The sequence below is a fragment of the Triticum urartu genome, chromosome 5A (genome assembly GCF_056163025.1).
Source record: "Triticum urartu cultivar PI428250 chromosome 5A, HENAU_Tu73, whole genome shotgun sequence".
In the NCBI taxonomy this organism is placed as follows: Eukaryota; Viridiplantae; Streptophyta; class Magnoliopsida; order Poales; family Poaceae; genus Triticum; species Triticum urartu.
In genome coordinates this window covers 304,273,402-304,298,773 of record NC_141877.1, presented here as the reverse complement: position 1 = coordinate 304,298,773, position 25,372 = coordinate 304,273,402, and the positions used below count along the sequence as shown (strand labels likewise).

Genomic DNA, 25,372 nt, shown 5'->3' with positions numbered 1-25,372 from the left:
TCATCCAGAGGCAACGCCACCGCTCACTATTCATCCAACCCCCCTGCAACGCTCACTGTTCATCCCAGAGGCAGCATCGATCGGCTTCAGTTAGTAGCAGTAGCGAAGGAATCGCTCGATCGGGTTCAGTTAACAGCCATTGATCGATCGCTCGGGTTCAGTAACGCGTAGCCTGCAGTGCAATCGCTCGGTTTCAGTTAGAGCCCAACGCCTCGCTCGGGTTCAGTTAGAGCCAACGCCTCGCACACATGCGCGTACGTGTATGAGAGAAACGAGCATCGCTCGGCCCCCGACCTCCCACCGTAACCGGCAACTCCTCGAAATTTTCCTCGCCCTCGCTTCTACCACGGTTTTTTCCGTCATGGACGACCCAAAGAATGTCATGCAGCTGCGTCTCCGGCCCGCCCAGGACGAAAAGCCCATTTTCTGTCATAATTTTTTGTCATAGAAGTAGGAGCCCACCACATCTATGATGATACCGGGTTTTGTCACAATTATCGTCATAGAAGTGTCATATGTATGACAGAAAAAAAATTGTTCGGCCCAAAATGTCACGGATGTGTATTTTTTTGTAGTGTATGTGATGTCTCTTACTGATCTACCGCTATCATTTTGGGGTTATGCTTTAGAGACTGCCGCATTCACTTTAAATAGGGCTCCGTCGAAATCCGTTGAGACGACACTGTGTGAATTATGGTTTGGGAAGAAACCTAAGCTGTCATTTCTGAAAGTTTGGGGATGCGATGCTTATGTCAAGAAACTTCATCCTGAAAAGCTCGAACCCAAGTCGGAAAAATGCATCTTCATAGGATACCCTAAGGAAACTATTGGTATACCTTCTACCTCAGATCTGAAGGCAAGATCTTTGTTGCCAAGAATGGACCCTTTCTGTAGAAAGAGTTTCTCTTGAAAGAAGTAAGTGGGAGGAAAGTAGAACTTGATGAGGTACTCCCTCTTGAACCGGAAAGTAGCGCAGCTCAGGAAAATGTTTCTGTGGTGCTTGCACCGATTAGAGAGGAAGTTAATGATAATGATCATGAAACTTCAGATCAAGGTACTACTGAACTTCGTAGGTCCACCAAGACACGTTCCGCACCAGAGTGGTACGGCAACCCTGTCCTGGAAATCATGTTGTTAGACAACGGTGAACCTTCGAACCATGAAGAAGTGATGGTGGGCCCAGATTCCAACAAATGGCTTAAAGCCATGAAATCCGAGATAGGATCCATGTATGAAAACGAAGTATGGACTTTGACAGACTTGCCCGATGATCGGCAAGCCATAGAGAATAAATGGATCTTTAAGAAGAAGACAGACGCGGATGGTAATGTGACCATCTATAAGGCTCGGCTTGTCGCTAAGGGTTATCGACAAGTTCAAGGGGTTGACTACGATGATACCTTCTCACCCGTAGCGAAGCTGAATTCCATCCAAATCATGTTAGCAATTGTCGCATTCTATGATTATGAGATATGGTAGATGGACGTCAAAACGGCATTCCTTAATGGTTTCCTTAAGGAAGAATTGTACATGATGCAACCGGAAGGTTTTGTCGATCCTAAGAATGCAGACAAGGTATGCAAGCTCCAGCGCTCAATCTATGGGCTGGTGCAAGCATCTCGGAGTTGGAACATTCGCTTTGATGAGATGATCAAAGCGTTTGGGTTTACACAGACTTATGGAGAAACATGTGTTTACAAGAAAGTGAGTGGGAGCTCTGTAGCATTTCTCATATTATATGTGGATGACATACTATTGATGGGAAATGATATAGAATTCTTGGAAAGCATAAAGGCCTACTTGAATAAGTGTTTTTCAATGAAGGACCTTGGAGAAGCTGCTTACATATTAGGCATCAAGATCTATAGAGATAGATCGAGACGCCTCATTGGTCTTTCACAAAGCACATACCTTGACAAGATATTGAAGAAGTTCAATATGGATTAGTCCAAGAAGGGGTTCTTGCCTGTATTGCAAGGTGTGAGATTGAGCATGGCTCAATGCCCGACCACGGCAGAAGATAGAGAAAAGATGAGTGCCATCCCCTATGCCTGGGCCATATGATCTATTATGTATGCAATGTTGTGTACCAGACCTCATGTGCTCCTTGCCGTAAGTTTGGTAGGAAGGTACCAAAGTAATCCCGGCATGGAACACTGGAGAGCTGTCAAGAACATCCTGAAGTACCTGAAAAGGACTAAGGATATGTTTCTCGTTTATGGAGGTGACGAAGAGCTCGTCGTAAAGGGTTACGTCGATGCTAGCTTCGACACAGATCTGGATGAATCCAAGTCACAAACCAGATACGTGTATATTTTGAATGGTGGGGTAGTCAGCTGGTGTAGTTGCAAGCAAAGTGTCGTGACGGAATCTACATGTGAAGCGGAGTACATGGCAGCCTCGGAGGCAGCACGTGAAGCAATCTGGATGAAGGAGTTCAGTGCCGACCTTGGAGTTATTCCCAATGCGTCGGGCCTGATGACTCTCTTCTGTGACAACACTAGAGCTATTGCCCTTGCCAAGGAGCCCAGGTTTCACAAGAAGACCAGGCATGTCAAGCGTCGCTTCAATTCCATTCGTGGAAATGTTCAAGATGGAGACATAGATATTTGTTAAGTGCATACGGATCTGAATGTCACAGATCCGCTGACTAAACCTCTTCCACGAGCAAAACATGATCAACACCAGAACTCTATGGGTGTTCGATTTATCACAATGTAACTAGATTATTGACTCTAGTGCAAGTGGGAGACTGTTGGAAATGTGCCCTAGAGGCAATAATAAAGTGGTTATTATTATATTTCCTTTTTCATGATAATTGTCTATTGTTCATGCTATAATTGTGTTATCCGGAAATCTTAATACATGTGTGAATACATAGACCACAACATGTCCCTAGTGAGCCTCTAATTGAATAGCTCATTGATCAATAGATGGTTACAGTTTCCTGACCATGGACATTGGATGTCGTTGATAACGGGATCACATCATTAGGAGAATGATGTGATGGACAAGACCCAATCCTAGGCATATCACAAGATCGTGTAGTTCGTCTGCTAAAGCTTTTCTAATGTCAAGTACCCTTTCCTTAGATCATGAGATTGTGCAACTCCCGGATACTGTAGGAATGCTTTGGGTGTGCCAAACATCACAACGTAACTGGGTGGCTATAAAGGTGCACTACGGGTATCTCCGAAAGTGTCTATTGGGTTGGCACAAATCGAGACTGGGATTTGTCACTCCGTATGACCGAGAGGTATCTCTGGGCCCACTCGGTAATGCATCATCATAATGAGCTCAGAGTGACTAAGGAGTTAGTCACGGGATCATGGATTACGTAACGAGTAAAGAGACTTGCCGATAACGAGATTGAACAAGGTATTGGGATACCGACGATCGAATCTCGGGCAAGTAGCATACCGATGGACAAAGGGAATTGCATACGGGACTGATTGAATCCCCGGCATCGTGGTTCATCCGATGAGATCATTGTGGAACATGTGGGAGCCAACATGGATATCCAGATCCCGTTGTTGGTTATTGGCCGGAGAGATGTCTCGGTCATGTCTACATGGTTCCCGAACGCGTAGGGTCTACACACTTAAGGTTGGGTGACGCTAGAGTTGTTATGGGAAATAGTATGTGGTTACCAAATGTTGTTCGGAGTCCCAAATGAGATCCCGGACGTCACGAGGAGTTCCGGAATGGTCCGGAGGTGAAGATTTATATATGGGAAGTCATCATATGGTCACCGAAAGTATTCGGGGTTTTGCCGGTATTGTACCGGGACCACCGAAGGGGTTCCGGGGGTCCACCGGGAGGGTCCACCTGCCCCGGAGGGCCCTATGGGCTGTATGTGGAAGGGAACCAGCCCCTAAGTGGGCTGGGCGCCATCCCCCCTAGGGCCCATGCGCCTAGGGTTTTGGGGAAACCCTAAGGGGGCGCCCCCTTGGCTTGGGGGGCAAGCCCCCTCCCCTTGGTCGCCCCCCCCTCTAAATCTCATCTAGAGGGGCCGGCCCCTTCCCCCCTTCTCCCTATAAATAGAGGGGAGGAGGGAGGGCAGAAGGACCTCATCCAAGGCGCAGCCCTCCCCCTCTCCAACACCCTCTCCTCCTCCGTTGAGCTTGGTGAAGCCCTGCCGGAGAACTGCAAGCTCCACCACCACGCTGTCGTGCTGCCAGAGTTCTTCCCCAACTTCTCCTTCCCCCTTGTTGGATCAAAAAGGAGGAGACGTCACCGGGTTGTACGTGTGTTGAACGCGGAGGCGCCGTCCGTTCGGCGTTAGATCGGATCTTCCGTGATTTGAATCGCCGCGAGTACGACCCCCTCATCCGCATTTTAGTAATGCTTCCGCATCGCGATATTCAAGGGTACGAAGATACACTCCCCTCTCTCTCTCGTTGCTGGTCTCTCCATAGATTGATCTTGGTGATGCTTAGAAAATTTTAATTTCTACAACGATCCCCAACATAAGAAACCTATGGGAAGAATTAATGATGTTCTTATTGTTGCAAATAGGAATTATGTGCCCATAGATTTCATTTTCCTTGATATAGATTGCAATCCTTCATGTCCTATTATTCTTGGTAGACCTTTCTTTAGAATGAGTGGTGCAATTATTGATATGAAAGAAGGGAATATTAGATTCCAATTTCCGTTAAGGAAAGGCATGGAACACTTTCCTAGAAAGAAAATTAAATTACCTTATGAATCTATTATGAGAGCCACTTATGGATTGCATACCAAAGATGGCAATACCTAGATCTATCCTTGCCTTTATGGCTAGCTAGGGGCGTTAAACGATAGCGCTTGTTGGGAGGCAACCCAATTTTATTTTTGTTCCTTGCTTTTTGATTCTGTTTAGTAATAAATAATTCATCTAGCCTCTGTTTAGATGTGGTTTTATGATTTTAATTAGTATTTGTGCCAAGTAGAACCTTTGGGAAGACTTGGGGAAAGCCTTTGCGATCTTGCTATAAAAAACAGAAACTTTAGCGCTCACGAGATTAGCTACAACTTTTTACTGGAGAATGCTATGAGGGACTTGCGTGTAGTCTCCTACTGGATTGATACCTTAGTTCTCAAAAACTGAGGGAAATACGTATGCTACTTTGCTGCATCACCCTTTCCTCTTCAAGGGAAAACCAATGCAGTGCTCAAGAGGTAGCAGGGGTTGATACGTCCATTTTGCATCATGCTTTTATATCAATATTTATTGCATTATGGGCTATTATTATACATTATGTCACAATACTTATGCCTTTTCTCTCTTATTTTACAAGGTTTACATGAAGAGATAGAATGCCGGTAGCTGGAATCCTGGGTTGGAAAAGGAGCAAATATTAGAGACATATTCTGCACAACTCCAAAAGTCCTGAAACTTCATGAAAGTCAGTTTTGGAATATATTAAAAATATTGGGTGAAGAAAACACCAGAGGGGGGCCACCCGCTGTCCACGAGGGTGGAGGGCGCGCCCCCTGCCTCATGGGCCACTTGGAAGCCCTCTGATGCCCATCTTCTGGTATAAGGTGTCTTTTGCCCTGGAAAAAATCATAAGGAAGCTTTCGGGACGAAGCGCCGCCGTCTCGAGGCGGAACCTTGGAGGAACCAATCCAGGGCTCGGGCGAAGCTGTTCTGACGGGGAAACATCCCCCCGGGAGGGGGGAATCGTCACCATCGTCATCACCATCAATCCTCTCATCGGGAGGGGGTCAATCTCCATCAACATCTTCACCAGCATCATCTCCTCTCAAACCCTAGTTCATCTCTTGTATCCGATCTTTGTCTCAAAACCTCAGATTGGTACCAGTGGGTTGCTAGTAGTATTGATTACTCCTTGTAGTTGATGCTAGTTGGTTTATTCGGTGGAAGATTATATGTTCAGATCCTTTATGCACATTAATACCCCTCTGATTATGAACATGGATATGATTTGTGAGTAGTTACTTTGTTCCTGAGGACATGGGAGAAGTCTCGTTATAAGTAGTCATGTGAATTTGGTATTCGTTCGATATTTTGATGAGATGTATGTTGTCTTTCCTCTAGTGGTGTTATGTGAACGTCGACTACATGATACTTCACCATTGTTTGGGCCTAGGGGAAGGCATTGGGAAGTAATAAGTAGATGATGGGTTGCTAGAGTGACAGAAGCTGAAACCCTAGTTTATGTGTTGCTTTGTAAGGGGCTGATTTGGATCCATATGTTTCATGCTATGGTTAGGTTTACCTTAATTTTTCTTTCGTAGTTGCGGATGCTTGCAAGGGGGGTTAATCATAAGTGGGATGCTTGTCCAAGGAAGGGCAGTACCCAAGAACCGGTCCACCCACATATCAAATTATCAAAGCAACGAACGCGAATCATATGAGCATGATGAAAACTAGCTTGACGATAATTCCCATGTGTCCTCGGGAGTGCTTTCCTTTATATAAGAGTTTGTCCAGGCTTGTCCTTTGCTACAAAAAAGATTGGGCCACCTTGCTGCACCTTGTTTACTTTTGTTACTCGTTACCCGGTACGAATTACCTTATCACAAAACTATCTGTTACCGATAATTTCAGTGCTTGCAGAGAATACCTTACTGAAAACTGCTTGCCATTTCCTTCTGCTCCTTGTTGGGTTCGACACTCTTACTTATTGAAAGGACTACAATAGATCCCCTATACTTGTGGGTCATCAGCGCTTTCCACGCCCGCGCCCATCGACCTCAATGTCACACCAGTGGTCAGTGGCTCATCATCCGGAGGGGCGAGGAAATACGCGCGGCACATGCCAGCCGACGTGCTGTTGGGTGCACGCAACCTGTTCGACGGAATGCCGGCCGGCTACGATCCCGAAGAGACACAAAGCCAGGACGGTCGAGGGCCGCTCTGAAGGAAATATGCCCTAGAGGCAATAATAAAGTTGTTATTTATATTTCCTTATATCATGATAAATGTTTATTATTCATGCTAGAATTGTATTAACCGGAAACTTGATACATGTGTGAATACATAGACAAAACAAAGTGTCCCTAGTATGCCTCTACTTGACTAGCTTGTTAATCAAAGATGGTTAAGTTTCCTAACCATAGACATGTGTTGTCATTTGATGAACGGGATCACATCATTAGAGAATGATGTGATGGACAAGACCCATCCGTTAGATTAGCATAATGATCGTTAAGTTTTATTGCTATTGCTTTCTTCATGGCTTATACATATTCCTCTACCTATGAGATTATGCAACTCTCAAATACCGGAGGAACACCTTGTGTGCTATCAAACGTCACAACGTAACTGGGTGATTATAAAGATGCTCTACAGGTGTCTCCGAAGGTGTTTGTTGGGTTGTCATAGATCAAGATTAGGATTTGTCACTCCGAGTATCGGAGAGGTATCTCTGGGCCCTCTCGGTAATGCACATCACTATAAGCCTTGCAAGCAATGTGACTAATGAGTTAGTTACAGGATGATGCATTACAGAACGAGTAAAGAGACTTGCCAGTAACGAGATTGAACTAGGTATGACGATACCGACGATCGAATCTCAGGCAAGTAACATACCCATGACAAAGGGAATAACGTAAGTTGTTATTGTGGTTTAACCGATAAAGATCTTCGTAGAATATGTAGAATCCAATATGAGAATCCAGGTTCCGCTATTGGTTATTGGCCGGAGATGTGTCTCAGTCATGTCTACATAGTTCTCGAACCCGTAGGGTCCACACGTTTAAGGTTCGATGACGGTTTGTATTATGAGTTATGTGTTTTGGTGACCGAAGTTTGTTCGGAGTCCCGGATGAGATCACGGACATGACAAGGAGTCTCGAAATGCTCAAGAGGTAAAGATTCATATATTTGAAGGTAGTATTCGGACATCGGAAAGGCTTCGAGTGGTTCGGGTATTTAACGGAGTACCGAGGGGTTACCGGAACCCCTCGGGAAATTATTGGGCCAACATGGGCCTTAGTGGAGAGAGAGGGGAGCCTGCAAGGGGTGCCCCCCCCCATGGGAGTCCGAATTGGACTAGGGGAGGGGGCGGCGTCCCCCTTTCCCTCTCCCTCTCCCTCTCCTTCCTTTTCCCCTCCGGTAAGAAAGGAAAAAAGGGGGGCCGAATCCTACTAGGAGTGGAGTCCTAGTAGGACTCCCCCCCATGGCACGCGCCTCCTAGCCGGCCGCCGCCTTCCCTCCTTTATATACGGGGGCAGGGGCACCCCATAGGATATCAATTGTTCTCTTAGCCATGTGCGGTGCCCCCCTCCACAGTTTACTCCTCCGGTCATAGCGTCATAGTGCTTAGGCGAAGCCCTGCGCGGATCACATCACCATCACCGTCACCACACCGTCATGCTGACGAAACTCTCCCTCGACTCTCTGCTGGATCAAGAGTTCGAGGGACGTCATCGAGCTGAACGTGTACTGAACTCGAAGGTGTCGTACGTTCGGTACTAGATCGGTTGGATCGTGAAGACGTTCGACTACATCAACCGCGTTAACCTAATGCTTCCACTTTCGGTCTACAAGGGTACGTGGACACACTCTCCCCCTCTCGTTGCTATGCATGTCCTAGATAGATCTTGCGTGATCGTAGGAAATTATTTGAAATTGCATGCTACGTTCCCCAACACGTTCACGCTATCCACCTTTGATCAAAATCAGGTCGCCTTCATGCATGATCAGGTCGGCCTCGACCTGGATGGCTTCCCGCTCGATCACGAGTTTCCGGAGGACTACGGACAAGAGGGAGAGGATGACTTGGACATCGAAGGGGAGCCTTTGTTCAAGGACGAGCTTGCCAACCAAGCCGTCGGGGCGAAGCCGAACCGCAAGAGCAAGCGGACGAAGCCATACACGGCGGTCGAGGACAAGCTCCTTTTTGAGTGTTGGAGGGACATTGGGCAAGACCCCAAGGTCGGCGCCGAACAAAAGGCATCAACCTTTTGGATTTGTGTCCACCATGAGTTAAATGAGCGCAAGAAGTTTCCGCCGTACCAAATGCAAAGCATGTACGGTGGGTGTCTATTTCGAAGCAATGGAGGGTGATCCAACAAGAATGCAACAAGTTTTGTGACACTATTGAGAGCATCAAGGCACGCCCCGTGAGCGGCATCGGCATGCAAGACATGGTATGCTAGCAAGCGGCCCTCTTTTGTGTCATTTCGTTTATGCTTGCATGTCCATTTCTATATCCATTTGCCAATATGCTTGCATGCAATTCATCTGTAGGCATTCCAAGCTTTGGAGGTATTCAATCCAACACGATGGCAAGTGCTTCAACCTCTCCCATTGTTGGAGGGTCATCAAAGACGAGGAGAAGTTCAAGGCGCAATATGCCGCCCTCAAGTCGCGTGGGGGGAAGAAGGCCATGAAGGAGGAAGATGGCGAGAAGCCACAACTGAGGGGGAAGACCAACTTCAAGAAGTAGGACAAGCGGGATGCGGCGTTGAATGCCTTGACCGCAAGTGTGGAGGGCATGATGACCAAGGACTCGAGGAAGGAGGAGCGCCGATGATACAAGGAAGAACAAATGAACGCCTTCATGAAGATCCAAAGAAGGAGGCTTGACATGAAGGCGGTGAAGAAAGCCAAGATGCTTGAGATGGAGACGGAGAAGCAAGCCAAAAAGCTAGAGATCGAGGCCGCCAACGCCAAGACCAAGGCGAAAGAAGTGGGTCTTGCGAGCATGATGATGGGGTGGAGATCATGAAGGTGGATCTCAACACCGTGTCGCCAGGGAAGAGGCCATGGTTCGAGAAGATGCAGGAGACATGTTCAAGTTTGACGACGAGTGATCTATGGCGGCGAGCGTCATCCTTTTTTGTATGCCGGCAAGTGTGCTGGCATGACCAGTCCACGGTGGCGTGGTCGAACTCTCCCGCCCTTTTTTTATGTGCTGGTATGTGTGCCGGCCGCTGGCAAATGCGACAGCTGAACTGCGTGCTGTTTTTTCTAAAGCTGCCATTGTATTCCGGCGCTGTCATGGTGCTGGCATGAACTTTGGGTGATGACATGACCGCTGACATGATCTATGGCTATGGGCCTTTTTCAAAATCTGTGTGTGGACATGAAATGGATCGCCGCCGTTGGATGCATTGCCGACCTAAATCTTAAAAAGGGTGGATGTTGAGCGGGCGGCCGATCCAAACCAACAAAAAACGGACAAATCTATCATCCGTTTGAATCGACGCGTTGAAGTTGCTCTAAGAGAAACAAACGAATACGAACATGGAGAAATAAGGCCTGACCCACCATTGTCCAGGGACGCATCAACACACATACATAGAGCCAAATTTGTAAAGTCCCATTGTTGATGCAGAGCGAATCAACCCCGGAGTCTCGCTGTCGGACTTTGTCATCAGACCGGCCGGTGGCCAAACCGTTCCTCTTGCCGCCGAACCGGACCGACTCTGTGTTTACCGATCGGTGCTCTCCTTTTCTGACCATGCCCCAGCTCGTCTACTGCGACCGCACCGTATCGCTGCTGTCCACTACCGGACGGAGAATTCTGTCTTTCGAGGCCAACTTCACCGCACGACCCTATTAGGTCCATCCCTGTCTGTTTGGGGTAAAATAAATAAATGAGGCGGCCCAGCGCGCAGGAGCAAACGGACTTTTGTCTGTTTTGTGTCCGCTTTTGATGCATCCGCGGCCCAAGTTTGCGCTGTTTTTGAGGTGAAATGGACACCACGCGGACGCGCGGGCCATCTGCGCGTGTCCTTCCCTGGCCCGCCCGTCGGTGACACAGGGCGGGCCTTTTTCTATCCGCCCCCTCCCTCCCTCCGGCCGCACCCCCCTCCACTCTTCCCCTCGCTGTCGCCGCCGCCGCCGCTACAACAGTTCGGACGCGCGCTCGCCCAACCCCTTCCCCTCGGCGCCGCCGAGCTACCCAACCACGACCACCTGGTTTGCGCACCCGCCGGCCGAATTTGGGGCAGATCCGGTCGGTCTTGAGCTCGCCGGGCTGTGGGAGGCCGGGCCGCGCCATGGACTGGCCAGGCACCTCGCCGTATGGCCCTGGCAGGGCCGCAAGGCCACATGCAGGCAGTGGCTCCTCCTCTAGCTGCTCGGATCTGCACCGTCGGTGATCCACCGGCAGATACACGAATGGCGGTCGGCCGGGCTCGGTGCTTGCCCAAAAGCTCGCCGGCGCACCGTTGCCACTCATTAAGTGCGACCACTGACCAAGGATGGTCGTGCACCGCGTGTCTACAACGCCGGAACATCTCGGATGAGTGTTCATCAAGTGCTTAAACGATGGGGTATGTGCTCTTTTTAGCTTCGATTTGTGCTCTATTTTAACTAGTTGTGCTAACTATAAATTTTATCGTGTAGCACGGATGTAAGTTTTGGTATTGGGAAGAAGAGTACATCGATATATTGATAAAGCAAAATTTAGTACATGTTCGTGCACTTTTAGCTACCATAGAGGCTGTAGATGAGACAAGTACACTTGTTGCTAGATTAGAGGCTAGACACGAGACTAGATGTAAGGAAGCAACATCTATATCTGGCTTGAAGAAAAAAGAGGATGGGGGATCGAGCCTTCTCCATAGATCAACAATGAGTGCATCGAGAAGGCCCTAACCCAACTCAAGGAAGCAGTTATGAAAGTGGGGTATCTTCTAAAATGTATTTTTGTTGTTCTTATTTTTTTTGTCTTACTTTACTAGTCAAAATATGATGATGTAATTTTCATGTACTGAAAATAAATGATGAAAAAAAGTTAATGACTTACAAAGAAAAATGTACGCGGACATGATGCAGCCGGGATGCATCCGCGCGCTGGATGCACGACCACTGCATCCCAGAACAGATCCGGACACGATCTCATTGCCCTACTCAAACGGACAGAATTCGAACAAAACGGACGTCCGGTTGGGATCGCGCGCTGAAGTTGGCGTGAGGAAACGTCTTCGCCGGCTACTTTTTGCACACAAAAAAAGGAATAGATTAGGCCGGTCGTCCTGCCACTGTTGGGGACACCGACGCTCCACGTACTGCACGACAAGTACCTGGGCGTGCGTGCTCCCGTTTCGACCCGCACGCCAGTTGGACGGACAGGCGGACGCTCCCAAGGTGCCAGATTTGTAGTACTGGTACTACCCTGGCACGACCGTTTTTAAATGGAGACCTGGTCGCTGGCCCTTGGCTAGCGGACGGGCGAAACAACGCCGCCCCACGACCACGAGACCACGAGGCCACGACCCCCGCACCGTCGCGCACGCGAAAGTCCACACGCGGATCCATCCCGGAACGCACGTCACGTGGGGCCAATCAACCATGCCCATGTGTTTTTTTAGGCCTCTCCTCCTCCGTACCAAAGAAAAAGTCGGCTTCTTTTTCCTGTTGGGAAAAGTATGACGCGTAGCACGCGGTATCACACGTAGATAAAAAGTCCACGAATTCCCCTAAAAAAAATAGTCCACGAATTTCATAAAAGTAATCACAAGAACCAAGCTGCTCGTATATATTTGGGGAAATGATTAAAATTGCCCGACTAATTACTGTGGACACTTCCGCCTCCTATGCTTTTTTTTAACACAGTACAAACGCAAGCGTTCATATACACATGTTGGCTCGCTCCGCTTCCTATGCTTGCCACGTGCCCATGGTCCATGGTTTAAAAAACCGGGCCGGAGTCCAAAACAAAAAACACGGAACCGGCGCCATTGCCACTTTTTAAGCTAAAAAGACCGACCTACAATTGGACCGATAAAAACTATGTAACCCGAACATTTTTTGCATGAATCGAAAGTATAAATCCGGCGGTTGAATCAATGCCACACACAATAAATTTATAAATAACTTGCGTTGAAGGGGATTCAAACTTAGGATGCTTGATATAGGCGCGTAAGTTGCAACTTCGGCCTAGTAACTAGTTAGATTTAAGTAAATGATTGTATTACAAATTGATTATGATATAGAAAGCTGACATCGAACTGGTGAACCAGCGGTCTTACCAGTAAAGACCTAGACCGACGGCCTTGCCGATTTGGTCATCGATTTGGGTTTTTTAATCTACGCCATGATCCCTACATGTTGCCCACCTTGCATCCCATCATATCAGTCGGTCTTTTTCATTCAAATTGACCTGCTCTAAATATCTTCTCCTTCCTTCCAACTGCCACCTTCCTCACACGAGTTGCTCTTTCCCGTAAGCCTCTTCCTCTCTGTCCCTACCTTTCCCTACGAAAAGCTCACCATGGCGATGCCCATGGACTGATGCGAGCCCCCCACCCCCGGTGGCCGCCTAGTTGATGTTGTGATCGACGATGATGGATGATGCAAGCCGGGGAAGTGGCCCCACCATGACCCATCGATGCTACAAGGATGATGGCCATCGTGGTTGATGCCGCGAGTGATGATGCAAATTGTGCAAGCCGGTGAGTCTTTAGCCCACTAGAACCAGTGCCCTTTATACACTGATCTCGACGTTCACAACAACGCGTGTATTACTTGCCGCTCTTCGCAACAATGCGAGTTGCTGTAAAGAATAGTGGGGCAGAGTGGTTGTGATGAGAACATGACTACCTTGGATACGACCAAAAATATTGCATACATGCATATTTGTCAGGTGATTTCTAATGCAAACTATTCAATAATCTATTTATGTTATCCAGAACAAAAATACTTCACACACTTTTGTGTTTTGTCTAATTGCAGGTGTATAGGACATTTGTACAATCCACATATGAAGTTAAGGGAAAAGGAGAAGTTTATGTTGTGATCAAAAAGTCCTCTCACGTCACTTTTGGGCCAAGAGAAGATAGAGTCCAAGTCTTTCACGTTCTGGATTCAGATTCGGACTGCACAGACATACCTGACTCAAAACGCCAACAACTTTTTCATACGGACTCCGAATTGGGTGATTCTTTTTTTGTTGGAAACTAGATTTCGTGCTCTTTCCAGCCCAATTGGATTCACCTTCAAATTCGTCCGGAGCGTTGAGTTACAGACGAAACAATCTGACGTTGCAGCAGAATCCGAGTCAAACTACAAGCCCAAAGGTGTTGCATCACCTCCACTTGGGCCCATGAGCCTTGTACGACCTAGGGTTAGTTTTAGGCTGCCTTGGGACGTCCTCCCACCTCCTTGGCCGCCACCCCTTGCTCCTATATAAGTAGATCCATCTAGTAGCTTTTTCCTTGGATTTTGTTTAGATTAAAAGTTCGCCATAGCTGCAACTTCGCGTACTTCGTTTGTGTCCAACGACCAGACCAAGACGTCACAGAACCCCACCTTGATCAATAAAGCTTTCATCTTATATTCGCAATATCCAGATTGCAATCTCAGTTTCTTGCTTGTTCTTCGTTTGCTCGCAGGAAACAGGCCCTCGTGGTCAGGTTGATCGTGCTCCGGCGTGGTCAATAACCCCTCGGAAGTTGGTTTAGCGATTGCTAAGGCGCGACGTCTCGCACGTTCGTAGTCGGATCGTCAAGGTCGACTCCCACAGAAAACGATAGCCACCATCTCATCGAAACATCGGGACACCTTTGCCTCTATCAGGTTGTTGCTGCGAGTATGGACTCATCGGATGGCGGTGCTGTGAGAGTGAGCTATGCCAGACAGTGGTGCTTTAAGGATATCTTGGTGTTGCTGCAAGTGTCCCGCGAGCAGTGTTGTTACGGTGCCCGACAATGCGGCGAGCGGCGGTGGCTTGCCGCGATGCCTGTGCGACTATTGCGAGCGGGGACCAAAATGATGCTGCAACGAGAGCGGCGGTGCCGCGAGACGGCGACGAATGTTGTGAGCTGGACGAGAGGTGATGCGAGGAATGTTGCGAGCGGCAAGATGAGATAAACATCGCTGCTTTACGTGATCGAAGGCGCGGATAAGTAATACTCCCTCTGTAAACTAATACGCTCTTATATTAGTTTACGGAGGGAGTACTAACATCCGTCACATCCGACGGTTTGGGAGGCGACTGATTTTTCCTCCCTGCAGCGGGAGCCACCCATATATTTGAACAGAAGTTTTTTTTTTAAAGTTATTTGAACAGAAGTTGAACCACTAGTGGGCAACCCGGGTTTGATTCGGCGTGGCCACACAAGTGGAACGAACCATCTGCCGTACAAATGGGCGATGGGGACCCAAACGCCTTGGCTTTCAAAAGGGGGAGAAAGTAACAGAAGAGGCCGAAGTAATAAGGAAAGACATAAAGGCGGCGATCGCCGCCCCCATGTTCGTCCCTCCATTTTCTCCATAGAAATAGAAATAGCCACCCAACCCAAGTATAAAAGAAATGTAAACGAGCAGGTCAGGGTTTTTCAAATCTTTCATATCCTTCCTCCCTGAATCTGCGATCCGAGTGTGAATAAACAAGGGCGGCAGACCTGCCATTCGCTCCTTTGTTTCTTTAGTATATTAGCAGTACTCCTCGAACCCATCGCGGCGGAGGCAGGGGCAAGTGGTGGTGCTCACGAACACCCGCCCCATCCGCCAGCCCTCCCTATCTCGCTCCGCTCCGGCCGAGTGAGCGCGTGCAGGTGCAGCCATGGAGCAGTACCTGCTGGACAACTTCGACCTGCCGGCCAAGAACCCCTCCGAGGAGGCGCAGCGGCGGTGGCGCTCCGCCGTCGGGAGTCTCGTCGTCAAGAACCGCCGCCGCCGCTTCCGCCACGTGCCCGACCTCGACCAGCGTCACCAGGACCACGCCAAGCGCCGCTCCGTCCAGGTACGACGACTGCTCGCTTCACTTTGTCCCATAACCTGGCAGTATGACTTGCTTGCTTGCGGCTTGAACCACGCATCATCTCTCCCCTGCATCTCAACATCTCTTACTACTCCTATTTCTTTCCACCGTTTCAAATCTCGGTGACCGATCGGTTGTTTTCTGCACTACAGTTTCTTCAAAGTATTTATCTATCTATGGGAATGGCCCAAGAACAGTTGCCTGATCGATTGCTGCCTGCGATCCATTCTTGTTTCTTGCCATCAGATCGCTTTCCAAAATTACTAATAGTTTAATCTGCATTTCCGTACTGCAACGCACCATTGACTCTGTCGCAAACGAAGACTTAGAGAGAGAGAGAGATCCTGCGGTTATGGCAAGCCTGTTTGGTGGTGGCCTGGTGGGCACCATGCGTCCGTGTCGTGTTGACTTGACCCCCTAGTCCGGCCATGGAGGAGGAGGAGAGGGCGGAGGGACCGCCCAATGATCTCCCTTCCCTGGGCGGCCAAGCTGATGGCGACCGTCCCTCCCTCCCTCCACGAAGTTTCCGCGAAGCAGCCTGGAGGAGTCCAAAAGGCGAGCCTCATCGCCATCTCCTGTCGATGAGGGCCCTCTTCCCTTCTTGTCACCATCTCGTGCAAGCACCGAATTGAAGAGCACATCCTATCTTATCCAGCATTTACACCGGCTTCACTGTTTTCTTTTCTTTTTTGCTTTGAGAATCTAGCATCATGTCCTGAGTTCATACATCGCTCCATAACCAACCCCACCCTAGCTGGTTTGCAGTTTTTAAACTTGTAAACACCATACCTGGATGGGCAACGAATAAAATATTCAAGAGGGTGTATTTGGGAAAGGAGTACTACGAGGGAAGCATGACAAGCTAAATGACTCCATGCCTCCGTGAAACTGCAAAAGCGTCTTAGGGCATGTACAATGCATAGCCTCAGGGTGATGCCTCGCATGCCATGTAGGATCAGATATGAGTAAAGTAGGTTCGGATAGGGAAGCGGGATCCTCTCCAGAAGGCGGGTGCTTGGAGAGAAAAAGTGTGGTCCGGGGTCAAAAGCTGAAAAGGTTAGAGTGAAAAGTAGAGATGCATGTGTACTAAAGTCTTTATTTTCTATTTCTTAATGAGACCTACTAATGATAGCTTGCATTGGAGAGAAAAAATAAATGTAAATGTCTCAAACTACTTTTTGTCATGGGGCATCTGTATTCATATGCCACCATTGTATACTTAGGAACAGGGGTAGTATGTACTAGGCCGGTAAACACCGGGAAGTAAAACATCAAGACAGAAAGAACAACACCAACGTCTTGAACAAAGACCATCTAAAACCATTCATCATCATCAAAGTCAAAGGAATGGCGTTCTTATGTTTTGACCATATTATCATGCACTAGGTGGTTGCTAGAGGAGAGCTATTTGAAATTAGCTGACGATGGATACTTGATTAAGACATATGAATGAAAGGATGGTTGGTTGATATAATTTAAACATGTACAATCATAAAGGTGGAGGGCCTGTGTGTCATGCACTCCTATGCTGGATCTGGACTGCCTTTTGACAATAGGCACATGCATTCTAAACCATGTAACTACAAAGTTGGGAATCTTTCTAGTCAATAGGCGGCTTGGTTTCCACTTCCCAGAGATGGAGAATAATTTAGGCAGAGATTACTGAATCTTTTGGCGGGCTACTTTTTCTTAGAGACCATCAAGTCTTGAAAGAAGTTCATTTCTTATGCCAATCAGCCTGCCAACTACTTTGGTTGTCTAATTCTTCTTCGAGATGCTTGGCATTCTTTTTCAAACCCAGATGCTTCACGATTATTTGTCTTGGCAAATAGTCTTGATGTGGATGTAACTCCTTTGTTTAACAGGTGAACTTAAACCATTTTTTCACAATGTTGACAGGAAAATTGCAGGCTCACATTCAGTCAATCAGTTTATCTGCTTTCTTCTACACTTTGTGATTGTATCTTGCCATTGCAAGAAAATAACCTAACTTTTGTATGTAAAAACGTTTCCCTTGTTCGTGTTCTCTTTTCCAGGAAAAAATTCGGGTTGCCCTCTATGTGCAGCAGGCTGCAATCACTTTCATTGGTGGTATAAATCTACCTGATAACCTTTTATGTTATCGTTCCTTGTGTTGCACCAGTAACTCTACTTGACTTGTGTACCTTTCTATGCTCAAGGCGCCAAGAAGAATGAGTACCAGCTAACAGATTATATAATCAAAGCTGGGTTTTCCATCAATCCCGAAGAACTGGCATCAATAACAAGCAAGCATGACTTGAAAGCTTTAAAGATGCATGGTGGGGTAGATGGGATATCCAAAAAAGTTCGCACAACATTCGACCGTGGTGTATGTGCTACTGACTTGGATACAAGACAAAGCATATATGGTGTCAATCGCTACGCTGAAAAGCCTTCAAGAAGTTTCTGGATGTTTGTTTGGGATGCATTGCAAGACACGACTCTTATCATTCTGATGGTATGTGCTTTGTTATCTGTTGTAGTTGGCCTGGCATCTGAAGGTTGGCCCAAGGGCATGTATGATGGCTTGGGGATAATACTCAGCATTCTCTTAGTTGTGATGGTTACTGCTGCCAGTGACTATAAGCAATCACTCCAGTTTAAGGAGCTAGATAATGAAAAGAAAAACATATTTATCCATGTAACCAGAGATGGCGGTCGACAGAAGATCTCGATATTTGACTTGGTAGTTGGTGATATTGTGCATTTATCAATTGGGGACCAAGTGCCTGCTGATGGACTGTTTATACATGGGTACTCCCTTCTGATTGATGAATCCAGCTTATCAGGTGAGAGTGAGCCAGTGTATACTTCTCAAGATAAACCATTCATATTGGCAGGAACTAAAGTGCAAGATGGTTCTGCTAAGATGATAGTAACAGCTGTCGGTATGCGCACTGAATGGGGAAGGCTGATGAGCACTTTGAGTGAGGGAGGAGAGGATGAGACACCATTGCAGGTTAAGCTAAATGGAGTTGCGACCATCATAGGAAAGATTGGCCTGGTATTTGCCACATTAACATTTGTAGTCCTGATGACTAGATTCCTTATTGACAAAGGTTTGACAGTTGGTTTGTCCAACTGGTATTCAACTGATGCCTTGACTATAGTGAACTACTTTGCAACAGCGGTCACTATTATTGTTGTTGCTGTTCCCGAAGGGTTGCCGTTGGCTGTTACTTTGAGCCTTGCATTTGCAATGAAGAAGCTAATGAATGACAAAGCGCTTGTTAGACACCTTGCAGCATGTGAAACAATGGGATCTGCTGGTACCATATGCACAGACAAGACAGGAACTTTGACTACTAACCATATGGTGGTTGACAAAATCTGGATAGCCGAGGTTTCAAAGTCGGTTACAAGTAACAGTAGTTTGGAAGAACTGAATTCTGCGATTTCTTCAAGCGCATGGAGCCTACTTTTGCAGGGCATTTTTGAGAACACTAGTGCAGAGGTTGTCAAAGGAAATGATGATAAACAAACTGTTTTGGGCACTCCAACAGAAATAGCAATATTTGAATATGGCTTGAGCTTGCAAGGATATCGTGATGCTGAGGATAGGAGCTGCACCAAGGTTAAGGTTGAGCCTTTCAATTCGGTCAAGAAGAAGATGGCAGTATTGGTTTCTTTACCTGGTGGGGGACACCGTTGGTTTTGCAAAGGTGCATCAGAAATTATTGTTGAGATGTGTGACAAAGTGATTGATCAAGATGGAGATGTTATTCCCTTATCAGACGATCGGAGAAAGAACATCACGGATACTATCAACTCATTTGCTTCAGATGCTTTAAGGACATTGTGCTTAGCATTTAAGGATGTGGATGAATTTGATGAGAATGCAGATAGCCCTCCTAATGGTTTTACTCTGATAATCATATTTGGCATTAAGGACCCTGTGCGCCCTGGAGTGAAGGAAGCTGTTCAGAGCTGCATAACTGCTGGCATCATTGTGAGAATGGTGACTGGTGATAATATCAATACAGCTAAAGCTATTGCCAAAGAATGTGGCATATTGACTGATGATGGCATAGCAATAGAAGGACCAGATTTTCGTAACAAAAGCCCAGAAGAAATGAGGGACTTGATACCTAAGATTCAGGTTTATTTCGTCTTTCTTATTCTATTAAGTGCACTAAAAACCTTGAAAGATTAACATCTCATCAACCTTTGGCAGGTCATGGCCCGTTCGTTACCATTGGACAAACATTTGCTCGTGACAAACTTGAGAGGTATGTTCCAAGAGGTGGTTGCTGTGACAGGTGATGGTACAAATGATGCTCCTGCATTACACGAAGCAGATATTGGGCTTGCTATGGGCATTGCAGGCACAGAGGTACTATTTTCTTATGCAGTTTTGATCATATAGTATAGCATCAGTAGAAAATTGCAAAGTTAGATGCTTACGCTGAATATATTTTGATATTGATTCTGACAGAAGTAAGATAACAGAATGGCCGTTGGCAATGACAACCTATTTATTTACATAACCTATAATTCTCTTTCGTCATCTGTGGTTGGAGTAATATTTTGCTCTCACGACAGAAATAAACGTCTAACAAATCCATCATCATTTCATTTTTCCATGAACATTGGTGACACTATCTTCGATTTTGTGCAGGTTGCGAAGGAGAGTGCTGATGTCATAGTACTTGACGACAACTTCACAACTATAATAAACGTCGCAAGGTGGGGTCGTGCGGTTTACATAAACATCCAGAAGTTCGTGCAGTTTCAGTTGACCGTGAACATTGTTGCTTTGGTGATCAACTTTGTCTCAGCGTGCATCACAGGTGTGACAGACATTATTGATGTATTCATTTGACATCTTGGTTTTTTCTTCATCGAATGGCTCATGGTATTCATGTTCTCATTCTTACATCGCAGGGAGTGCTCCTCTCACTGCTGTGCAGCTGCTGTGGGTGAACATGATTATGGACACATTAGGGGCTTTAGCTCTGGCAACTGAGCCTCCAAATGATGAAATGATGAAGAGGCCGCCTACTGGGCGAGGGGAAAGCTTCATCACCAAGGTCATGTGGAGAAACATCATTGGGCAAAGTATATACCAGCTGGTTGTGCTTGGCGTTCTCATGTTCGCCGGGGAAAATCTTCTGAACATCAAGGGCCCAGATTCCAAGACCGTTCTCAACACGCTTATATTCAACTCCTTTGTGTTTTGCCAGGTGAGTGATGCATTGTGAAACACCTTGTAGTCATTTACATCCTTGTTCGAAACTGGCGAACTAATGTCAATGTACTTTCAACGATGTTGTGCTAGGTATTCAACGAAGTGAACAGCAGGGAAATGGAGAAGATCAACATTTTCCGCGGTCTCATTGGCAATTGGGTCTTCCTCGGGGTAATAAGCGTGACGGTGGTATTCCAGGTGGTGATCATCGAGTTTCTGGGCACTTTTGCAAGTACTGTTCCACTCAGCTGGCAATTCTGGTTGGTGAGCGTGGGTCTTGGATCCATCAGCTTGATTATTGGAGCTATCTTGAAGTGCATTCCGGTTAAATCGGGTGAGATCTCTGGAAGTCCGAATGGTTACAAGCCGCTCGCCAACGGCCCTGATGACATATAGCTGGAGGGTGATTTCAGGATGGATCCAGGTTGCATTTGCTATTTTGGCTCTGCTAATTTTCTTGAATTCATTTGTAGTGCAAGTGTGCCCTGCAAGATTGCTTTTTGGTGCTGCATTTGTTTGGAAGTCAACTCCGGCTTGAGAATCCTATTGCTGCATTTGGATTTATTTGCATTTGAATGCAGTGTAAGACTTTTTTTTGTCTACGATTTTAGCAGTAATATGCTAGCAAAAATAATAAAACAATTTCAGGTTAATTTAGGTTTGATTGGTGTAAACAAATTTTGAACTAAGCCTCATCAAAGGGATATAAAATATGATCAGAACCCAATCTCACTGAAAATGACAACTTTCAGCGAAGAAAGAGAGCAAGCATATGCGGCAGCATTTTCAGAGTTCCAAACCATCCATAGGCAGTTTCCAATCTCCAGGGTATCACCTTATCAGGAACGCAGCAACATCACTCGAATTCAGACAAACTACACCTCCGATGGAAAAACGTTTCGACACATGGAACAACACACTCAAAGCTCAGTCTTTGTATTGAACTGCGGAGTCATCATGCGATGATGAAAGGGAGCACAGTCAACATGAATGCCTCGTAACTGAAAGTTGCAGACCCGGAATAAGCTGTGTCCTTCTCCTTGAACTTCTCAGTCAGACCCTACAGAAGTATGAAACCAATTAGTGCGGTGAAGTACAGAACATTAATGTGTTTGTTTGTGTAGTATATACAATGATGATGGGAAATACCTTGACTGTAAGGCAACACCTGCATAGACAAACAAACAAACAAAAGAGTTAGGACTGTTATAAACCAAACTGAACTTATCAAAATGTATTTCACAAAACCAAGCAGAAATAGAGCCCAACAGATGGACAGCCATTTTTTTCATTTTTGAAGCTTCAGAACAGTTGGGCGCATCTTTAATTCATAAAACAGAAGAAACCAACTCAACAATTTGAGTTCATGACATAATAGAAGTGCCAGCAAGTTACAGACAATTGACTAATAATTGCACCATAGAGATATGTGATTCCACCATTATATGAACAAATAAAGTTGAAGTCCCTAGATGTTATCAGAGATTGGATATTATAAAAGCTTGTACTGTTTATCTGGAATAATTAGCCAAATTAAATTGAAGGAGAGTAATCTTACTCAATAAAGTTATCATATTCAACTGCTTTGCTCATGCCCCCAGTCTTGTCGAATTTAGACACGAGCAAGTCTAGCACAGTTGGAGAAACTGAATAACCCAGACTGAGAAGAGCATCGCGCAGCTCCGATGCATCAATTTTACCACTTCGGTCACGGTCAAACCTCTCGAATATGGACTGCACAAAAACAATAGGAAATGGACAGGCATGGTTAGTAAGTATTTCATTAGATCAGCTGATTAGTCCGCACAAATAAGTAAAGAAAACTTGAAGCCATAGCCACTCACCCTCCAATTCTGAAGACTGTAAAAAACAGAAGTAAACTCCTTGGGCCCTGCAAGAATCAGAGGCACAAATTAAAAACTGAGAGAGGTCAACGAGAAAGAGCTGAAATAGATGGGCAATGCTGAATTCGAAGTTTCAGCCCAAAAAAATCAGATCAATTCTACTACTGGAATGTGAAAGACGGTACTGATATTAGAGTTCAGATCGATCAAGTAGTTAAGAAGTAATTGTGGAAGCTCCACACAGAAAAGGAAAACACCCAAAGAAAAAAAACACGAGATAAGATTTTTCTAACTCAACAGGAATCTAAAAAAACTTGCTACCAAAATCAACCGTAAAGGGAGAGCATCAGGCCACAAATTCAAACTGTGCCAAAGTTAGGTCAACTCTAAACCCCAGTTGACTTACATACCAAGTGGATCCATCCTGCAATAAATTGCCGACACATCAGAGTTTCATCGCAAACAGAAAAAAAAAGGCTTGACGGGTAGGACAACATTTGCACAGGTCTAACTTGAAAGGCATCCCAAGATAAATTAAACTTTCACTTAGATGTTATACATAATATATATTTTTCTCAGGGATTCCTACTGGTCCTTTTTAATCAACATCCATTTTTTTTACTACTGGCAGCATAATATGCAGTAGCTCATACTATTTCAAGTGTCATCGGATATAAGTATCATCTGGTAATGATTCTTAATAGTATTTTATTCTTCATATGCATGCTGGTGAAGTCTAAACACCATAGCCACGGAGAAAATATTTTCAAATCTAGTAGTCTATAAACTATTATGAATATATGTATACGTTAAGAGTTTGAGTAAAGGCCAAAGCAGTGACTGCAAACTTGTTAGTGTTACAACTAGAACATCGGCTATCACACAAAATACATATCGAATTTATGAACAAGAAGTGCTCATTCTATCTTGCATACAAGACCAGCCTTTTGATGCCACATGATAGCTTGTTGCCTAGAGTGTAGTGTTGTGCCCTTATATCACCATAAAATAGCATTCCCATGATGAACAAGGTTAAACAGGATATATGGAATTTACTGTCTCAAATAGCATGTAGAGAATTCACATTTCACAGGAACTTGTATTAGGAAATGCAGCTCTCTTTTTTCTTAAGGGAAGGAAATGATTGTGGTTTTCCTTGTGATAAACTCAATCATTGATTTCCCAGAAGGAGCCTCATTATTTGATCAAACTGTATCAAACAGCAGGGCACATGCTCACAGACTGAAATACCAGACGAGCCCAAGTTGTGCACTGTTGTACCGAAATCTTTCTCCACAGGAAAAAAAAAACAATAATAGTCGCAAGATCGCAGCTACACGGAAAGCGGAGGGGGTGCTAGAATGGAAGAAGGATGCGCGTAGAGGGGAGTGTGATTACCGATCCTGCGGACGTTGGTGTTGGTGAAGAGGTACATGAGGAGGTGGACGGTGCGGAGGCTGAAGCTCTGGTTGTAGCCGGAGAGCGCGGACTGCAGCTCCTTGTCGTCGATGGTCCCGCTGCCGTCGCGGTCGGCGGCCTGGAAGCAGGCCACCACGTTGGGGTCCGTCCCCGGCGGGAACGCCGACGGCACGAGCGCGGCGAACGGGCTCCCGTAGCCGCCAGCGGCCCCATACGGCGCTGCCGCGGGGGGCGGGGCCCCGTAGGGCGCCGACGAGGGAGGCGGGGCGCCGTAGGACTGGCCCGCGGGCGGAGCACCGTAGCCTCCGCCGCCGCCGTAGGACTGGGGCTGGCCGGCGGGCGGGGCCCCGTAGCCGCCGCCGCCGTAGGACTGGGGCTGGGAGGAGGGCGGGGCCCCGTAACCGCCCCCGTAGGACTGGGGCTGGGACGAGGGCGGGGCCCCGTAGCCGCCTCCGCCGCCGCTGGCGCCGTAGGTCTGGGGCGGGGAGGCGTAGTAGGGGGAGGAGGCCTTGCCTTCCTTGGGGGGCTTGTCGCCGTAGGGCGGGGCCGAGGGGGCGGGGGAGGAGCCGTAGGGCGGAGGGGCCCCGTAGCCTCCTCCTCCTCCTGCGGCGCCGCCGTAGGGGTAGCCGGACATGGCCGGGCGATCGCGCGGCGGCGGGGCTCGGGGAATTGGGTGGGTGCGGGGAATCGCGGCGAGGTGGTATTCCTTGGGGAAGCTTTTCGAACGGTGAAGGCTGGCTGGCTGGCAGCAGGTGCGGGTCGCACCAGTTTTTATGCGATGGGGATGGGGGATCGGGGCAGCGGGCAGCGTGGATTTGGTGACTCTCGACAAGTCACCACGCGCAGGCCATGCGTATCTTGGATTGCGTGACCGCGGCGCCAGGCGCGTCGTCCCTGACACGTTCCGGTAAGTTTTTGTTTTTTTGGGCGGGTTGGGAAACACGTCCCGGGTTAAGTAACGTACAGTGGGCAGGCAGGAAGCGTCCACGTGGGCAGGCACGCGGTTTCATTTCTTCTCGTCTTTCCTTCCTGGTGATCTGCCGGTACCAGGGGCTGCGAATTCAGACGGCCCGCTGTCTCTCTCGCCATGCTGGTGCTCCGACGTCTACGTGGGCAGCGGACGGATGGATATCCAACCAAGCCGCCGGCGAGAGAACACGAGGCCTAGTCGACAAGGAAAACAAAAACGTTGATCACCTGTCAAGTTGTCAAGTAGGAACCCAAAATAC

The 25,372-nt window shown here is 47.1% G+C and overlaps 2 protein-coding genes across 2 annotated transcripts; one reads left to right on the top strand and one right to left on the bottom strand.

The window, feature by feature from the left end:
- The first annotated feature begins 15,118 nt into the window (after window positions 1-15,118).
- Window positions 15,119-21,482, top strand: LOC125508627 (putative calcium-transporting ATPase 8, plasma membrane-type). Its single transcript, XM_048673382.2, has 7 exons — window positions 15,119-15,653; window positions 17,708-17,762; window positions 17,852-19,791; window positions 19,867-20,025; window positions 20,311-20,482; window positions 20,577-20,875; window positions 20,971-21,482. Exons 1-7 carry the CDS (start codon window positions 15,474-15,476, stop codon window positions 21,274-21,276), a joined length of 3,111 nt encoding a protein of 1,036 aa, XP_048529339.1. The 5' UTR covers window positions 15,119-15,473; the 3' UTR covers window positions 21,277-21,482.
- A 151-nt stretch (window positions 21,483-21,633) lies between these two features.
- On the bottom strand, window positions 21,634-24,837 carry LOC125508628 (calcium-binding protein CBP). The gene is made up of 5 exons (XM_048673383.2): window positions 24,123-24,837; window positions 22,725-22,771; window positions 22,439-22,614; window positions 22,030-22,048; window positions 21,634-21,940 (listed from the first exon to the last, which is right to left on the bottom strand). The coding sequence occupies exons 1-5, from the start codon at window positions 24,775-24,777 to the stop codon at window positions 21,836-21,838; spliced, it is 1,002 nt and encodes a 333-aa protein (XP_048529340.2). The 5' UTR covers window positions 24,778-24,837; the 3' UTR covers window positions 21,634-21,835.
- Window positions 24,838-25,372: the final 535 nt, after the last annotated feature.

Bases quoted from the DNA above. Each gene is read 5' to 3' on its own strand.
- LOC125508627 (XM_048673382.2), top strand. From the start codon at position 15,474: ATGGAGCAGTACCTGCTGGACAACTTCGACCTGCCGGCCAAGAACCCC. The intron at 17,763-17,851 runs GTATAAATCTAC...TCTATGCTCAAG, and splicing joins TGCAATCACTTTCATTGGTG to GCGCCAAGAAGAATGAGTAC. The intron at 19,792-19,866 runs GTTTATTTCGTC...AACCTTTGGCAG, and splicing joins ACTTGATACCTAAGATTCAG to GTCATGGCCCGTTCGTTACC.
- LOC125508628 (XM_048673383.2), bottom strand. From the start codon at position 24,777: ATGTCCGGCTACCCCTACGGCGGCGCCGCAGGAGGAGGAGGAGGCTAC. The intron at 22,772-24,122 runs GTAATCACACTC...TGATTCTTGCAG, and splicing joins CACCAACGTCCGCAGGATCG to GGCCCAAGGAGTTTACTTCT. The intron at 22,615-22,724 runs GTGAGTGGCTAT...GTTTTTGTGCAG, and splicing joins ACAGTCTTCAGAATTGGAGG to TCCATATTCGAGAGGTTTGA.